General features: G+C 37.9%; 3 protein-coding genes and 1 long non-coding RNA gene across 11 annotated transcripts in view; 1 reads left to right on the top strand and 3 right to left on the bottom strand.

Annotated features, from left to right (window-relative positions):
* Positions 1-1,365: 1,365 nt before the first annotated feature.
* Positions 1,366-4,962, top strand: LOC103705694 (SWIM zinc finger family protein). The gene is made up of 6 exons (XM_008789513.5): positions 1,366-1,825; positions 2,031-2,348; positions 2,444-3,095; positions 3,374-3,573; positions 3,662-3,906; positions 3,990-4,962. The coding sequence occupies exons 2-6, from the start codon at positions 2,077-2,079 to the stop codon at positions 4,796-4,798; spliced, it is 2,178 nt and encodes a 725-aa protein (XP_008787735.3). The 5' UTR covers positions 1,366-1,825; positions 2,031-2,076; the 3' UTR covers positions 4,799-4,962.
* A 781-nt stretch (positions 4,963-5,743) lies between these two features.
* Positions 5,744-6,210, bottom strand: LOC148700468 (uncharacterized). Its single transcript, XR_015972093.1, has 2 exons — positions 6,091-6,210; positions 5,744-5,963 (listed from the first exon to the last, which is right to left on the bottom strand). It is a non-coding gene; the product is annotated as an uncharacterized LOC148700468 (long non-coding RNA).
* A 7,028-nt stretch (positions 6,211-13,238) lies between these two features.
* LOC113462631 (basic leucine zipper/W2 domain protein) lies at positions 13,239-13,872 on the bottom strand. The gene is made up of 2 exons (XM_088708765.1): positions 13,746-13,872; positions 13,239-13,628 (listed from the first exon to the last, which is right to left on the bottom strand). The coding sequence occupies exons 1-2, from the start codon at positions 13,816-13,818 to the stop codon at positions 13,510-13,512; spliced, it is 192 nt and encodes a 63-aa protein (XP_088564891.1). The 5' UTR covers positions 13,819-13,872; the 3' UTR covers positions 13,239-13,509.
* Positions 13,873-15,609: 1,737 nt separating this feature from the next.
* The window catches only part of LOC103705757 (aspartic proteinase 36-like), a 33,851-nt gene continuing 32,200 nt past the window's right edge, over positions 15,610-17,260 (bottom strand). For all 8 annotated transcript variants that reach the window (XR_015972091.1, XR_015972092.1, XR_015972090.1 and 5 more), the window contains one exon: positions 15,610-15,827. Coding sequence is in view for 4 of the 8 variants with exons in the window: in XM_039129988.2 (XP_038985916.2) it covers positions 15,679-15,827 (149 nt within the window). In the remaining 4 variants the exon portion in view is untranslated. The remainder of the gene's footprint in view (positions 15,828-17,260) is intronic.

Genomic DNA, 17,260 nt, shown 5'->3' with positions numbered 1-17,260 from the left:
AGGGAGCAAAGTCTTTGAATGACAGTGGCATAGATGTTGGGGCAATAATGGATACCTTAGATGAAAGGATCGCTGGCCATCCATTAGGAGGATGACCGACGACAGTGGTAGTTGTGGTGTCGAGGGCATTGCGCACCCCAAAGACTCTATTTTGTTTTTCTGTTACGAAATTTCTTTTACAAAATAGAGAGACGATGCGAGAATTTAAGAATCTTTCATACATTGTCCTTTTTTTTCGAAAATATTTTAAAATGACCAACATAAAGAATAACTCCTAAACAATAGTTTTCATCCATATTGCAAATTTTAGTAAGAGTTATTATCATTTTTTAACCGTTTGAACTTTTATTAGGGGCCCTCTACCATAAAACTAAATCAATAAATTGTCCAAGGACCTTGACATTTATGATGGATCAACATGGTCTAGAACCAATTAACATAGTGCAATCCTATCAAATAATAGAGAAAAATAATTTCATCTTGATGAATAATGGGTTTTGTTGAATCACTATGAGTTGTAGGCTGCATCAAAATTAACAACAATAGATTGACATCATGGGCTTTACTCAATGATGAAGTCTCTATGGCTTATGAGAAGAATCATGGTCCATGCATGAAAAAATTTAGATCTAATCCCATTTTTCTTATTTGATATTACTCTTAAAAATTGATTGTGATATAAATCAAGAAAAATAAAGTATGACCGGTCAAAGAAACATATTGTGTGGCAGTTGCATATTCCACATATGTCACAAATGTGGCATTATTTCTTATTAAGCTTGTTAGGTTTGATCACATGATATTCGGCTTTAAAAGAATGAGGAAGCGGAGAGAGGCTCACAGCCACACAAGGAAATAAAATAGACGCTGAGGCAAAGCGGGTGCTCAAAGGCACAAAAGAGGCAGAAGGAAAGACAAGAAAGAGGAGGAGAGAAGCAGGGGACGAGGGAGGGAACAAGGGAGGGAAAACCAAAAGGGGTGGAATGGGGTTCACAGCAATGAAAACAAATATAGAGAGAGAGGGGAAGAGAAGGAGATAGTAGGGGAGAAATAGATGTAGGCAAAATGATGGATACTGGATTTATTGTATTGTATTAAACACTGAAGTCATTTTCATGAACAACAATTAATCTTGATTGTATTGCATTGGTCGGCTTTTGTTATCTTGATTTCTGATGTAGCAACTTAGTTGTTTAATTTACTTTTTATAAAAATTTGCTAAACGATTATCTTGGCTATGAAAAATTGAGATATCCAATTCTAATCATCAATATACATGAAACATCCAGACTTTGCTAGACCTTACTGTCTGTCGGCATTTATTATATACTTGACCGCCTCGCACCCTAAAATCAATTTTTCTCCCTATGCAGGATTCTGAGGCAACGAAATAATTATATATCTTTTGGATATTTTTTTATTTTTCTGATTTTTTTTCTTCTTCTTCTTATTTTTTTCTTATTTTCATAATTTTTGAAAATAAAAATATGTTTACAACATCATGCATGATATCGGTCGAACCAAGTTGCCTTCGAATCTGGTTTCAAAATGGGCCGGGTGGCCCAGACTCGACCCGATTTGGCGTGCAAGCTACAAAGATCTCGAAACCTAATTACCAGGAAGGTCCGCCGACTGTTTGCTCATTTGCCTCCCCAAACCCCTACTCTTTTCCCCCTCCCCATCCCTCGCCCTCAATCCTCGCCGGCGCCCCTGCCCCGACGAGAAAGGGCCCTCATCCCATCTTGTTCGCTAAATCCCCCCCTCTCGAGGCCTTCCCCAACCTCTCCTTATCTCTCCATCACCGCTGTCGCTGACGCCCCCCGAGGTACGAAACTCTCCTCTCCTAACAAAACCCTAACCCTTCACCACCGGAACCCTAACCCTAGCTCTCTCTCCCTTTTTACTTTCTCCTTAATTTCCCGTGTCAAAAGTTTCACAGATAAACAAAGAAAAATTTAATTCGATATTCTGTTTGACATTTGCCATCGATCAATTTTTCCAATTCGATAATTTTGCTCGAATTTTTGTAGATGGTATGGTCGTAACTCTAAGTTCTTGAAAGCATAAAACAAGTAAATGGAGGTAAAAGATTCGATTGACGACATACCGGTTCAAGATCCTCCGGACGAGGAGTTCTCGGCCGCCGACTTGACCTGGACCAAGTTCGGAACCACCGAACACCACGTCGATGATGTAGCTCTCATTCCCTATGCTCGTGTCGATGCATTCATAAGCGGCGAATGCTCGAACGCGGAGTGCCCGACTAGATTCCACATCGAAAGGGGCCGGAAAAGAGAAAAGGGCAGCTTGAAGGAATACAAAAGCGATGAATACCTCCAATACAGGCTGTAAGCCCCTCGAGATTCTCTCAAACACTTAATCAGATTCTTGTGTTCTTGAGAATCTATAGTCTAATTTTCAGCTGTTTTTGTGTTTGTTTAAGCTATTGGTGTTCATTTGGTCCTGAGAATTATGGGGAGGGAGGGAGCATCTTGCCAAGCCGGAGATACCGGCTGAACACGAGAAACCGTGCTGCTCGGCCGCAGTCGATGCGTGGATGCACCTGCCATTTTGCTGTGAAGCGCTTGTATGCCCGCCCTTCGATCGCGCTCATCATATATCATGAAAGGCGGCACATTAACAAGGCTGGTTTTATATGCCATGGGCCGCTCGACCGTGATGCTATCGGTCCTGGTGCCAAGAAGATTCCATACATTTGTAGTGAAATACAGCAGCAGACCATGTCTTTGATTTACCTTGGCATTCCTGAGGAGAATGTGTTGCAGAAACACATAGAAGGTGTGCAGCGTTACTGTGGTTCGAATGCGAAGGTCAATAGTCTTGCTTCGCAGTATGTCCAGAAGCTTGGGATGATCATCAAGAGGTCTACCCATGAGCTGGATCTTGATGACCAAGCTAGCATTCGCATGTGGGTTGAAAAGAATAGGAAATCAGTTTTCTTCTACCAGGATTCTACCGAGACGGATCCCTTTATCTTGGGAATCCAAACAGAGTGGCAGTTGCAGCAGATGATTCGATTTGGTCATCAAAGTCTTCTAGCATCAGACTCATCTTTTGGCATAAGCAAACTGAAGGTATTTGATTGATGATTGGCATCCTTTTTTTTTTTTGTGCTTTGAGAAATATCATACGCTCCTTTGAAAGATAGCTCTTGAAAACAATTGACCTTAAAAAAATTAAAACTTTTTACTGCTTGTAATAACAGGAACCAACACTGTATGTTTGCATTAAATGATAGCAAAATGAGTGAGCAATTTTAGCTACTGCTTTTTTGCAAACAGTTTTAGCTATATCGATGGGTGACTATTGATTAAATGTGGATCTTATGGTGTGTCCTTTTTGGTTGTTGCAGTATCCTCTGTACACACTCCTTGCGTTTGACTCAAGACAGCATGCTCTTCCTGTTGCTTGGGTTATAACCCGTACTATTGCTAAGCAGGACGTCGTTAAATGGATGAAAGCACTAGCAGATAGAGTTCGTGCAGTTGATTCAGGTTTTAAAATTGGTGGATTCATTATTGATGACCCAGCTTCAGAGATTGACCCAATCAGGTAAGACACTAGTTTTTGTATGTTGTTTAAGATTTCCAACCTTCTGCAATGCAATTTCATGGTCATTAACCCATCACATGTACTTCAGGGATGTATTTTGCTGCCCTGTTCTCTTCTCCCTTTGGCGGATTCGTAGATCGTGGCATAAAAATGTTGTCAAAAAATGCGGTAACATGGAAGTTCAACAAGAATTATTTAAGCGTCTTGGCAAAATTATGGACAGTGTCTGGAGTAAAGTAGATTATATGGATGCTCTGGAAGAATTATTTCAGGATTTTGTAGATCAGACTACCTTCATGCAATATTTCAAGGCATGTTGGGTTCCCAAAATTGGTAAGAGGCTGATAATTTCATCACTCTCCATTCTGTGTATGCTTATCTCATTCTATGTGCACTCATTCAGTTTTTTATGATAGAAATGTGGCTTGCAACTATTAGGAGTCTTCCACTAGCCGGCCAGGAGTCATGCGGTGCCACTGAAGGATACCATGTTAAGCTTAAGCTCAAAATTTATGATGATTCACATTTGGGTGCACTCCAACGTGTGGATTGGTTGGTACACAAACTGACGACTGAGCTACACTCTGGCTACTGGCTTGATCTCTATGCAGATGAGAGTGGATCATTTCCAGCAGTGAAAGAGGAATACATTTCTTCCACTTCTTGGCACAGGGCATTGCAAATTCCAGATGATGCTGTTGTGTTTGACGATGAGGAGCACCTTTTCGCCAAGGTTGTAAGCCAGGAGGATGGTAGCCACACACACATGGTCTGGAATCCAGGATCAGAATTTGCTCTATGTGACTGTTCGTGGTCGATGCAGGGGAACCTTTGCAAGCATATCATAAAGGTTAACATGATGTGCCGACATCGAAAAGAGTATCAGCCTACATTGTCATATCAGTCATTTGAACATGTCCTACTCAATCTTTGGAGAAAGCCTATGGATGACTCCCTCTCACTTGATCAGTCAATGGCATGGGCCAGGCAAATGCAGGACAAAATTCAAGGATTAGTGGAGCTTACTACTACTGGAGATATTGCCAAAGTGACAAAAAATTTACCATTGAAATGGGTCTGTAAGAAAGGGAGAACATTTGTTGGCAGGCCACCTGATAGTACTCCAGCTCTTCCTCCTACTTCGAAAAGTGATGCCCACAAGAGTGCCGCTAGGAAAAAGAACCGAAAGCGGAAAAGATTGTCCAGGATCAGGGGATCATCATGAGTTCTGCTTTTCTGTAAGAAGTGCTCTTCAAGAGTTATTTGTGGAGAAATTCAAGTAATTTCTTCAACAACCTGTCATATACTTCACCCTAGGCTGATGCAAATTGTTGTAGCTGCTTGCAATTGTGAATTCGGTATTATACATCTTCAATTCACTTCTCTGCATCATGTTAAGCATTTCTCAAGGGGCTCGTGCTTCCATATTTCACTCGCTTTTTGATATAGCTTGTTTAGTACTTGATTCTATGATCTATTTAAATCCCTGGAATTCGATGGTTTTATCCTCTCACAGTTATTCCATTGTGACCAACATAGAGAAGTTACTGTTTGAGCTCATCAATTTTGTAAGTTGCTGTTTTGGCCTGACAGTGATCACCCTGTAGGCGTCGTGGAATGTATCTTTTGATGGGTATGCTTGAGAATGGTCATTGAATTCTGATGTTATCACATGTAGATCATCACCTTCTTACTGATGTCATCCTCCTTGAGTTACTTTAGTGCAACTTTAGGAGTAGGTATCTTTGTAAGTATGTGCTGCCATAAACACTTCCTTGGATAAGTGCCTTATTAGATTACATCCTACAGTGAGATTACACGAGTACAACGAACCTTTCATGCTTGTGATTTACTCAGAGATCATAATATCAATATATTGATACAGAAAGCATCATTTGGTACTTGAAGAAAACTCAGCAGCCCATCAGTGCGGCCTCAGCAGAAATGGTGATTTGCTATTAAGACATCTCGAGTATCCAGTGGAATCTCACGCAGTTTTTGCATGTGGTTCTTTTTGTTACCTAAAGACAGTTGGGCATCATCATAGGCAGCACAAACTGATCCTGTCAACCATGTAAAGTTCATCTGATGCTGTAGATCAACTCAGAAAGACTGGAGGTGAAGACCCTTGAGTGCAACAATGTAGCTGAAGCTGATTAACTGACAAAGCTTCTGGAATATGACATTTATTTGATGCACAAGATATAGTAAATGTACAGAATGACACTTCACAGAAGTTTTGCTAAAGTTCGTTCCAAGAGTGTCCAGCTGATCAGAACTTTTCGATGTGATGCATCCTGCAGTGATCTGGCATTATGGAAGGCAGCATTTGTGGTCAACAGAGTTGGTCTTGTTGGACTTATCAAATCAAGCAACAGGAGATCCTTTCACTGCCCATTTCAAAATTAGGTCACTATGAAGGATAGTTCTCGCAGGCAAGGAAATTGAAGTAGAGATAGACTAATGATTTTCTAATCTGTTAGGAAAAGTGTTTAATTAAGGGTTTGAAAAACAAACCTGGTCAGGGAACTACAAGATTCGTATTAGAGGTAGATTCAGGTTAGATCTAGTGTTTCGATTCCAAAATTACCCTTCATGGATGAGAGCCTGTGTTGCTTCTGTTGTGGCTGCAATAAGTTCTACTGAGACATGGCCCCAGTATGAAAGAAATGTAAATGATATCTTACTTAGATCTATGAGACATCAACAAGAACATAAATGCTTCAGGAAATTAGCAGGGCTGAGATATGGATGTCGATGAAGGTGCTGGTGGCAATCATGCTATATTGATGCTTCAATCTATGAGTAGAGGTACCGCGGGCTACAGCTATCAAGCCAAAACAAGAGGCTTACCTACTTTTGCCTCGACTTGGGGTCTGGTGACAGGTCCAAACTAATTAGAGGCTTAAATTCCTACATCAAGGTTGCCTATGTCTAGTGAACCATGGGTACAACAGAATAACCATTTTCCCATTCGTAGAGGAAATAGATTTTCTTTTTGGCAGCAGCAGAGAAAATAGTTAAAGTAAAAAATCATCTTCAGCAGTTTACCACCTAGTTATAGGATATCATTGATGATTTTTCCTGCAAAAATAGCCTGAAACTAGTTGATCTATAGTTATTTGTTCAAACTCTTGTACGATCTCTCAGAGACCTTACCTGCCAGCTAGAGGGCTTTGGCACACCAAAAAGTAATACAAAAATAAGCCATGCAATTAATGTATGATTTTTCCTATTGCTCCTATTTTGTTGCACTAGGAAAATTGAATATCAGCTATATCACAGTTACTGTCAAATTTTCTATATTATGGTCGCACTGCTCATTTTAGCATATGGAGATGGGTGACTATGCATCACATTCTCAAATGAGATTTCTATGTTAAAATAGCAGTGCTCCTTTACAAAAGCTGAGATAGCCTCAGATAGGTAGCCAACTAGCTCTTCAAATCCACTAAAACTTCTCAATGACAATATCAATCAATGAGAAGCTAATGACAAGTAGCGAGAAAAAAGTGCATCCCAATAATGTACAGAATATAGAGAGAATCAGAAGTCATAGACCAACTTTACCATTGCGCTAAAACCCACCATCTAAGCAGATCGCAATTAGTAGAAGGTTAAAAAAATTACATGTGCAATAATTTCCTGCAAGAAGATTAAGGTCACAGAGTTATTAGCTTTCAGTTAATTGTGCACTAGTGCATGGCCTGCAGCTGCTTCTAGGAATAGGGATGAAATGAGTGGAACTACTGTTCATGCCTCAGAAGCTTGAAAATGAAAAAAAAGCCCTAGTATTCTATGTAATACAGGGCTGCCAAATGGCGGAGCAGCTTACAAACAGCTTGAACTTGATTAAGCAAGAAGCTGGGGTTTTTTTCCTTAGAAGCTCATTTTGGTTTGTTAACTAAGAAAACTAACAAAACTCGAAGTTAGTTAACAAGTCAAGCTTGGGCAGCACCAAGCTGGCCTTAACTAAGTCATGGACAGTTTAGGTCAATAGTATGACTCTCCGGTTAATAAACCCTTGATTTTTCATAGAAAAAGCATGTCCAATAAAAATTAAGTGGGATGTGATAAAGGCTTCACCCAATCTTCCCTCAAAAAAGTACTTATAATAATGTAATAGTCAAAAAATTAGAAAGAAATGGTTGCTAGCTCATTTATGAAGCTCAGTTATGCTCGCTAGCAAGCTCAAGCTCTGTGGAAACTTGCCATCAACAAAAAAAAAAAAAAAAGAAGCTCAGAGGACGTGTTTGTGCTTGTGTATTATAACTAGTATTCTTCAAAAAGTGCTTATATTTTATTTACCAAAAACAGGAAATTTCAGGTTTATATGTGAATACCTGCAATGAAAACTTAAAACGTATCAACAAAACCCCAAAAGGAAAACCCCATTCTGGTTGTGTTTCAAGGGGTTGATATCTTTTTAACGGATTGACTTTAGTTGAGAGTACACGGGATGGATTCCCATACCATCCCTCTAATAACTTTGAAAATTGCTAGTTGTTCTCCCAATCTATCAAGTTGAGACATCTTGCTGCAGGAAGTCAAATTGTTTCACAAAGACAGCATGCTGGTTTATTTCCTTCTCACCATATGCGAGAACTATGTGATCTTACTAGACATTATGTTACTAAGTAAACAGCTGTCAGAAACGTGATGACTGAACGTAGACTTTAAAATTGTCCTGTAATGTCTAAATGAATTCAAAATATAAAATAGTAAAAACTTCCTGGTCCCTCACCAGGTATTAAGATGAAAGCTACAGCTTCCATGTCCTCCAAGCAACAGAAAACCAGAAGAGCAGGGTAATCAGCCATTCTAAAAAGAAATGATGCAAGGCAGAGTTGCTATCATCAGGTTCTTATTTGAAGTCCATGACGTTGACTTTTTCTCCACATATATGGCAAGCGTTCAAGAGGTCATCTGGGACCACAAGAATACCAACTAAAGTCTGACTACAATATAGATATATGTTGGACTTTATTTGAAGTCCACGACCTTAACTGTTTCTCCACATATATGTTAGAGTTCAAGAGGTCATCTGGGACCACAAGATACTAACTAAAGTCCGACTTCAATATAGATATATCGAAGCCAAATTGCCCAACCTACTAGATTAAGATCAGCTAGTCAGAATACACTAGTTTGGTAGTCTTGTTACTCATTTTCTAGGTTCTATTGTGCCTGAGGACACACAGTACCATGAACAGAAAAAAATTCTTAATATGAAATTCTCAAAGGGTCAACTATTTCATAATCTCTAACAATTTTACTGTATCTGTACATTCCTGTCACCAGAAGCAATATAAGGTCCATGTTGCAGATCCATCTAAGAATTGTAATAACAATTTACGAGGTGGGAAACAAATGTTGAAAATCAAATTGTGGTCTCTGCTACTCTGGCAGAAATTTGGAATCCCCATAATTACAATTTAGATTACAAATATAACAATCTAAATTAATAAGATATGCCAAATGTCTTCTGCTAAAACTCTATGACTTCACAGTCAAGGTAATTGGCAAATACTTCAGGGAAAAAAAAAACAACTTTGACCAAAATTTGTGAGATCTAAACTTGCAGAACTCATGGAGAAAATCTCAAAATAAGCCACAAAATAATAGTTGAAAATATATAAGTATACAATGGTTTGCATTGATAAATTTCAAAGTAGTAGATTAACATCCAAAAGGCAGACAATGGGGAAAAATCCCTGTTTTAAAATTTACTACTTCAAAAGATTAAAAAGGTTATGAAGGATGCAGAAGCATAAACAGAAACCTTAAGCTGCAACATACAAATATCCATACAGCAGGCAAGGAAAGAAAAGGAGTGGAAAACTAAAGACTAAAATTGCATTTAATAAGTTAAGGGTAGGATAGTTGGAATTTGGTAAAAAGACATAGCTAGGGGATTATGAACCTACCCCTTGGGAGAAACAACTCTTGGAGATAAGAGACGCTTAGATGAAAAAAACAAAATAGTCTTTTGTTTGCCTGAGTCCATGGATTCCAGTAAACTCAAGAATCTATCATTAATTGACCTTGAGAATGCAAAGATCTCAATAAAGTGCTAGAGAACTTGAATAAAAAAATAACATTACTTTTTTCATTAAATTACTTACTGAAAATTATATGACCTGACAAACAGAATGTTTATACATCAACATTTTAAATACCGTGGGATGGCCCCTCTCAGTTCCTCCATGGAATGGGATGCCTCGCATTCTAACACAAGGGATAATCATCGAAACACTCAGGACAGTTCCCCGTCCCAACACTCGAGATGGTGGGACGCCCTGCCATCTCATCAGTATTTAAAATCTTGATATACATGAAATGATAAATGAATACAAATGAATAAATTATGTACATTTGATTTGAACATTAAACAGGTTTTAAATATTGGTAATAAACCATGTACCATTTTTCTATTGGAAAGGTATGATATTGGAATAGTATCAGTATTGATAGTACATACTGAAACTGGTAGCATAAACAAGAATAAAAAACCATCAGTACCAACCAATACAATTAGTACGATACTCATTAATATGCACCAGTCCGAACTAGTACAATTGATGTATACTAGTATGGATGGTCAATCCGATACCCATAGCAATGCCGATCATGTCAAAGAGATATGATACCATACTAATCCATTGGTTTTTAAATTTTTGGCATACAAATTATAGAATGTACGATGAGATAGGTCTCTTGTTTAGGGACATTGAGGTCCATCATGCCCAGTTTAAGGACATAAAGGTCATAAACCCGAGATACCCTTTGACCATTTATCATCCATCACAAAGGTTTCTAACCCTATGTTATTGGGTCCATCAGGATATTTCAGGGAAATGGTAAACTAGCATAGCTAATATAACAAAAAGGCTGTCAAGGAGGTCCCCTCCCCATCACAAAAGCACGATATGCAGAATGGTGATGCATATTGTTGGATATTGATATTTCAGAGCCAATTCAAAAGGAATCCAAAAATGACAAGAATTTTGTTCTAATGGTGCTTAATAGCAAAAGAATTATCACTCCCAATCACTGATAGAGGCTTTCCACAAGATATTTTAGATATTATATAGCAGAGATAGAAAACAATATTAGGGGATGAGGAGCAGCAAAGGTGAGTCTTTTCATCTAGAGGCTGGAGGGTAGCATCATAATGCATCCTCAATATTGGTAACTCTGTGTTTTCCAAATACCAGAGGCTTAGGTAGACATCCCTGCTCTCTGAATAATAAATGTTGGACACAGTTTCCAATCGTCCATAGATCCTTTAAACAGGAATGTCCACCGTTTTGTAGCTGAAAATACATAGGAGAATGAAATCAATAACTAAATACCTAGGAGAATGAAATCACTATCTCTTTTATAAGCACAATCTGCTTTGTCTTCAAAACATATCAAGTTAAATCTGTACAACGTATGTGAAATGAACACTCTCAATAAATATTACGAATTTGTCGGAAAAGTGACTCGTGATTATACAAGATCATGGTCTGCCGTACCACCCCGTAACGTATTGTACCGTACTGAGGAAAAATCGGTACAAAACTTAATTTCAAGCCGGTACAAGCCCATACTGCCCCGTACCGAGGTACGTACTGGCTTATACCGAGGTGTACCGACCTGTGTTGAAGTGTACTGAGATAAAAATTAAGAAAAATAGTAAAAGAATTATTTCAATACAAAGGTGTAACGTGTCGTACCATACCGTAACGAACCGATAAGATTCCGATACAGTACCCGGTATCGAGATTGCGGACCTTGTGCGAGACCATATGCATCAAACAATCTAAACTCATTTCTTTTTTCAGTTGTCCCTTTCCCCTACAATGTCCATTATGATGGAAGTCTAACTAGTTACGTCTAAAAGGAGGCTTTCTTATACTTAAGTGTGCTAAAATTTGTGGGATAACAATATACTCCTTAGAAGGAATATCTGTTAAACTAGGCAAATCTAAAGAGAAAATGACCTCCATATTGTTCAATTTGGCAACTCCAGAGCAAAAATAGCCTCCATATAATTAAATGTAGCACATGGACCGCAAGGGTGACCACGATGTTGTTAAATTGGACAAGTCAAACAAAAAGGTGAAAATGGATTTCCATGTCCTTAGACCTACAAAAAATGTACCTCCAAGTCCCTAACCTCGGTGTTATATCTTAAATATTTTTCCAAGTCAAATGCACATAATTCATCAATTAATATCTAATTTATTGATTCATGTATACTAGGGTATGTCCATGTAAAATTCATTTTTGCAAACAATATCTCCCTAAAGGGCATTCCTTCCAAATGGAAAATTTATGATCCCACAAGTTATGGAATGCTCAGAGATAAAGCAGGCTTCTTGCAAGATTTAGATAATTGGACACTGGTGAAATTTGACCCAAAAGGAATGTGCAAAAGCAATTTGGCAGAAAAGGATACAAATTTAGTGATGCATACTGAGCCATGACTACAAAGGGAAACTTTTTTACTAGGTCTAGAAATGGCTTTTGGTTGAGTTACATAATAGAGATCAGATTTTAATATTCATCAGAACATTCAATTTCACTTTACCATATTACTTATTAGGCTTGATACTATTTGAAGATAAAAGATGTGCATATGGTGAAGGAATTACAATGTAAAACAATAACAATAGGCATCAGGTTTCAGGGTCATGGATATGTCTATGGTACTTGTTTATCTCTATGCTACCTAGACAGTCGCATCCTGCTCCTATAATCCATGTTGGATACCTATCCAAATCAAGTACACATTAGACACCAGGAAACTTATCAATTTTTTTACTTGCAGCTTTTAGAAATTGGTAGAGAGTTGGTCTCTTCAACAATGAATTCCACCCACTATAATTTGTCCTAAGTATGAAATTTTAATTCCTATTACGTTAGATTGAGAACTTCTACATTACAAAAACATTCTTTTTGATTCTTATCTCATTATCTACATAATACCAGAGCTTTAAATTTACAATTGTTAGTTGTCAGCATGGTTACCCACACCTCATACACTGTAGATAACTCTGATGCTTAATATGACATAGAATCCAATCTTACAACAGACTCTGAAATATATTACCACCTCTTCACTAATCTGCTCTCAATGTTCTTGTCTTTTCCTCCTTTGCACCCACTTCCCCAAGATTATTTACTATTCAGTGAAAGGAAATCATTCCAGGTACAATGGTCCTATTAGTTGCACATCCTCATCGCCTATGAGCTTTATGTCAAATAGTCTTGGTCCTCAGGTTTGACAAAATTAATCCTAGCCATTAATTGTCAAAGGTGCATCATCCAAATTGTGTGAAAATTAAAGACTAGCAGGAGAAAAATCCAAAAGTAATGTGTATAGTGTTTTTTCTACATAGGGCCAGCACGACATGCTAGAACTCGATGCTTACAAAATTGAAAAGATATAAAACACTGTTACAAGTTATTCCACAGATATGCTGCAATAAGATGAGATCATTTATATTTAGCACCAAAGCTGCCTTAGTTTGGGCTTCTATGAAGAATTGATTAACCTTAGAAGTTACAACACTCGAAATAAATTTGATCTTCACCTAGCATCTTCAGTTAAAAAAATACACACTCACACTCATTTTGTAGCTGATAATATATTTAGCAAGATATAGGATAAAACATCCAGAATAAAGTCAACGATTTCACAATCGAATTTACAAACATATGTTTTCAGTTTTTGCAAAAATCATATATAAAACCGAGCAGAAGCAAAAAATTTATGACTGAATATGGAGCAGAAATACGTTCCAAATAATATATATTTAAAAAAAAAAGAAAAAGAGGAGTGAAGACACAACTCCAAGCTGCTTATAGTCTTATACTCTGAAGAGAAACAATTTAAGCTCATACATCGCCAAAAAATGCAGTTTCAGCTGATACCAAAAGAAAAAATCATTCATCCTTAACCCGCTCAACAGGAGGGGCGGTGGATTCCGATCGCATGGCGTCTTCTTCTCTCAGTATCTTCTCCATGTCTTGTAATCTCGTCCTCACAACATTGGTGATTAGAACTGGGGAGAGTGAACGATTCAGTTAGGGTTTAAGAGAAAGAGAGAGAGAGAGAGAGAAGGAGGGAGAGAGAGAGAGAGAGCGAGCAAAAGAGGGAGGAAAGGGGGTTGATACTATACCTGCGGCTGTTCCCAATGTCCAAATCCACAGGATTTTGAGCCCGGGGCTCTTCTCCCTCCATCGCGTCACCATCAGAACGGAAGAGGGAGAAGCGAAAGCGCAAGGAGGCGAGGATTTCTATATCTCCTCATTACCGATCACACGTGCGATGCACGCGTACACACGACAAAATCGATGCTTTTCAGACTAGTAAGATTTTAGGCTTAAAAAACCCCCTGCATTTTATATGAATTTACAAATTTACCAATACACATCAAATGGATGTAATACCAATCAGGTATTTTTTCGGTCCTCTTTCTAATTAGAATGGAAACTTATCGATGGTGCTTATTTGTGTGGAGTAGTTAGCTAGAAATACTTATCGGCTGATAAAAAAATGATTAGATAATAATTAGATCTGTCATCACTATCATCCTTATAAACAAAATTAACCTTGAAGCTCTATTTCTAACTCCATCCTCTGCTCCAAGCCTCCTTCTTAAGTTGGTCACAAAATTCCTATCGGCAACCTTCTGGACGCCACTACTCCTATTCTTCTCTTCTCTTTCTCTCTCCTCCTCTCCTCCCTCCCTCCCTCCCTCCCTCCAAAATGAGAACAAAGAATTTGTTGAGATACACAGAAGCAATTTTAATGAGAGTTATGAGGAGCTATATATGGAAATATGAATAGAGTTTCATATATAATTTGTAATATGCTTTTTCTCAAAAATATTGTAACTTACTCATTTTCTTATTAAATGAAACCATATTACGAAATATTAATTTATTATGTCTTTATAGTTTAGCAAATTAGTACTTATGTCTTAATCATACCTCGGCCACATAGCATTCCCTTCAACCAGCTAGAGAACACTTTGTATGGTTGTGAATTGCGATGGTGACACAAGAAGCTTCTATAAAGAGCCGACAACTTTGGTGCAAGGAATCATACCTTTTCCCTCAGTGGTGCATTTCCATTATCTCCATACTGGTTACCGTACAAACTAGCTCGGCTTTTATCAATTTGCTAATTTTTTATAGTTTAGAGAGTTAGTAATTATATCTTAGCCATCGGCCAACTGCTAATGACATAATGTTCGCTAGCCAGAGAGGCCCCTTGCATGGCTGTGATAGTGTGACAAGAAGCTACTAGCAAGGTTGCGAAAAGCTTTTGCACGACAAATCATAAATTCCTTTTATTCGTGCATTTATGTAATCTCCAAGTAATGAACAAAAGAAAGTAAAGAAGTAGGGAAGAGCACATCTGCTTGCACGTTATAGAATTCATTGATCAATGTTTTTTTTTTCACCTTCTTGCTAATGAGGCCCCGCTGCATCTTAATGAGTTCAGATGTAGCAATACGAATTTCATGATGGTGGTGGTGGGGATGATGATGTTAATAATGTGGCTTTATTTAAAGCCTGTTCATGCCTGGTCGAACACAATAAAACCTAACGAGACTACATAAACCAATCTTTAATATGCAATGGATATGAAAGCAGCCGAATGTCAAATGAGACTTTGAAGGGGTTGAGATATGACAGTGGGAAATACTTCAATTGGGAAACGGACAGATGACATAAGGAGTTCCATTCAATATTGCTTTGGGGAAATGGAGCATCAGTAACTACAAAGAAAAAGGTGAAGGTATTTATTTCTGTTGAACTAAGACTGGTCGTTTAGGATATGTTTTGAGCGATTTATGCTCATTTGTCGTAGGCAAGTGTCAGGAAGTCAGTTCTAGAGACCCCTGACGAAGAATTCTACACCTGACAAGCTTCAAAAGTCCCGAGCGACAAAAGCATCAACTTATCATATGATTCTCATGGTCTGCAATCAAGCTTGGTTCGTAACTTTGGCACTTCAAGATAAAGATGACATACTTCCACCGTCTAAACGATTATTATTACTGGGTTATCAGCAGAAGTCGTGCTTCCATCGTCTGTGGCAATTCAGTAAAGCAAGTAATACATCATAATAATTAGTGACAACAATGATGTGAACCTTCCTGTCTTCATTGTACATGCAGAGGTAATATGGTGGGCATCAACACTATAAATCTCTCCAGTTTTGTTATCTTGAATTTTGATGCTAGAGGAGCCTGCAATCAACCATGATGAAGTCAACAATCAATAATTTGAACTAGAACACATTATGGCTGTGTAATAAATCATACTTTCAAGGAAATAAAAAAAAAAAAACTTACCGTTGGCCTTGCATATTCAGAACCTAATGTGAAATTGAAAGTGATTGATGCTAACAAGAAAAAAAACAATAAAACATTTTTTTGATGCTAAGAAGCTAATAAAGAATAAATAAGATACTTGAGTATAAATAGGAAGCTTGATAGTTACTGGAAGAAGGGAGAAGCTCCATAGAAGGATTGAGCAGATTCTACAACTATTGTCTGTATGCGAACCTTCTAGAAATTGGTACCCAATTCCTGGCCAAGGAAAAATGAGGCAAGAGAGGGGCCTGCATGAAACCTATAAGGCCAGTTGGCAGATAAGCGAATCTACATTATGGATCGATTTAAGATCATCCAACCAAAGAGCAACCCTCAAAAATTCCCCTGGACTTGCAAAAAGAGTCCAGATGAAGGGGTACGATCACTTGCATCCTATTTAGAGCTTAACTATTGAGTGCTGATAGATCATAAATTCATGACCTGGTTTTTAAACCTAAAAATAGATAGCATGATCATGTCTCAAGGTTTTTGACAATTAAACTAATGACATATAAACCAGAACACTGCATTGTTTATTATTGCAGAAGAGACTATTGATTTCATGGTACCAGTCTTATACAGAGCTAAGCATAAAGAAAGATGGCTGCTAGTATAAAGCACATTTTCTTTGAACAAGTCCAATCCCCACCATCTTGGCCCAACTTCATGACACCTTTCTAACATAAATTCCTACTATGATCTACAACAGCATAAACCTTTGCATATCTTTGTTTACAATTTCTATCCAGAAAATTTGTATATTCCAGCCCTCCCAACCCCGACGTTCCTCTCATTCTAATTCTCTCTACTGCAAGAAAGGGAAAAGCAACACACTAGAAACCTATGGAAACCTTCCCTAAGGTGCACGTGTTAAGCATATAATAGTAAACATGCAGACACTATCTTCTCATGTTGTGTGTTCATGGCATACGAGGACATAGTTGATTGAAGTTCATACATTAACACTTGCCGCCAATCCTATGCCAGGATTTCTCTTTTGCATTTCAGTAGATCAATGCTTACATGACAAATAGATAAAGACGAAAGAATGGATTAACCTACCCCAGCACATTTTGCTTCCTTTCATATTTGAGCTAAAGGGCCACATATGACTTTGACGTGCCTTCACGAATAGTTCACTGAATATAATAACACAATTTGTTCCCTTATATAGTACAGCAGGCCTAGTGCCATGTCAACATATTATTGCCTAACTATTCCCTCAAAATTTATGAGAGTATGTAGAATAACCAAATGATTTTCTTCTTCAAGATATTATCTATATTCTATAGCTTTATATTCAAATC

This window comes from Phoenix dactylifera, chromosome 12, assembly GCF_051530095.1.
Source record: "Phoenix dactylifera cultivar Ajwa chromosome 12, Ajwa_hap1_PhDact_Kaust_v1.1, whole genome shotgun sequence".
In the NCBI taxonomy this organism is placed as follows: domain Eukaryota; kingdom Viridiplantae; phylum Streptophyta; class Magnoliopsida; order Arecales; family Arecaceae; genus Phoenix; species Phoenix dactylifera.
Note: the sequence above shows the minus strand (reverse complement) of the source record. Positions and strands in the feature narration are given on the sequence as shown.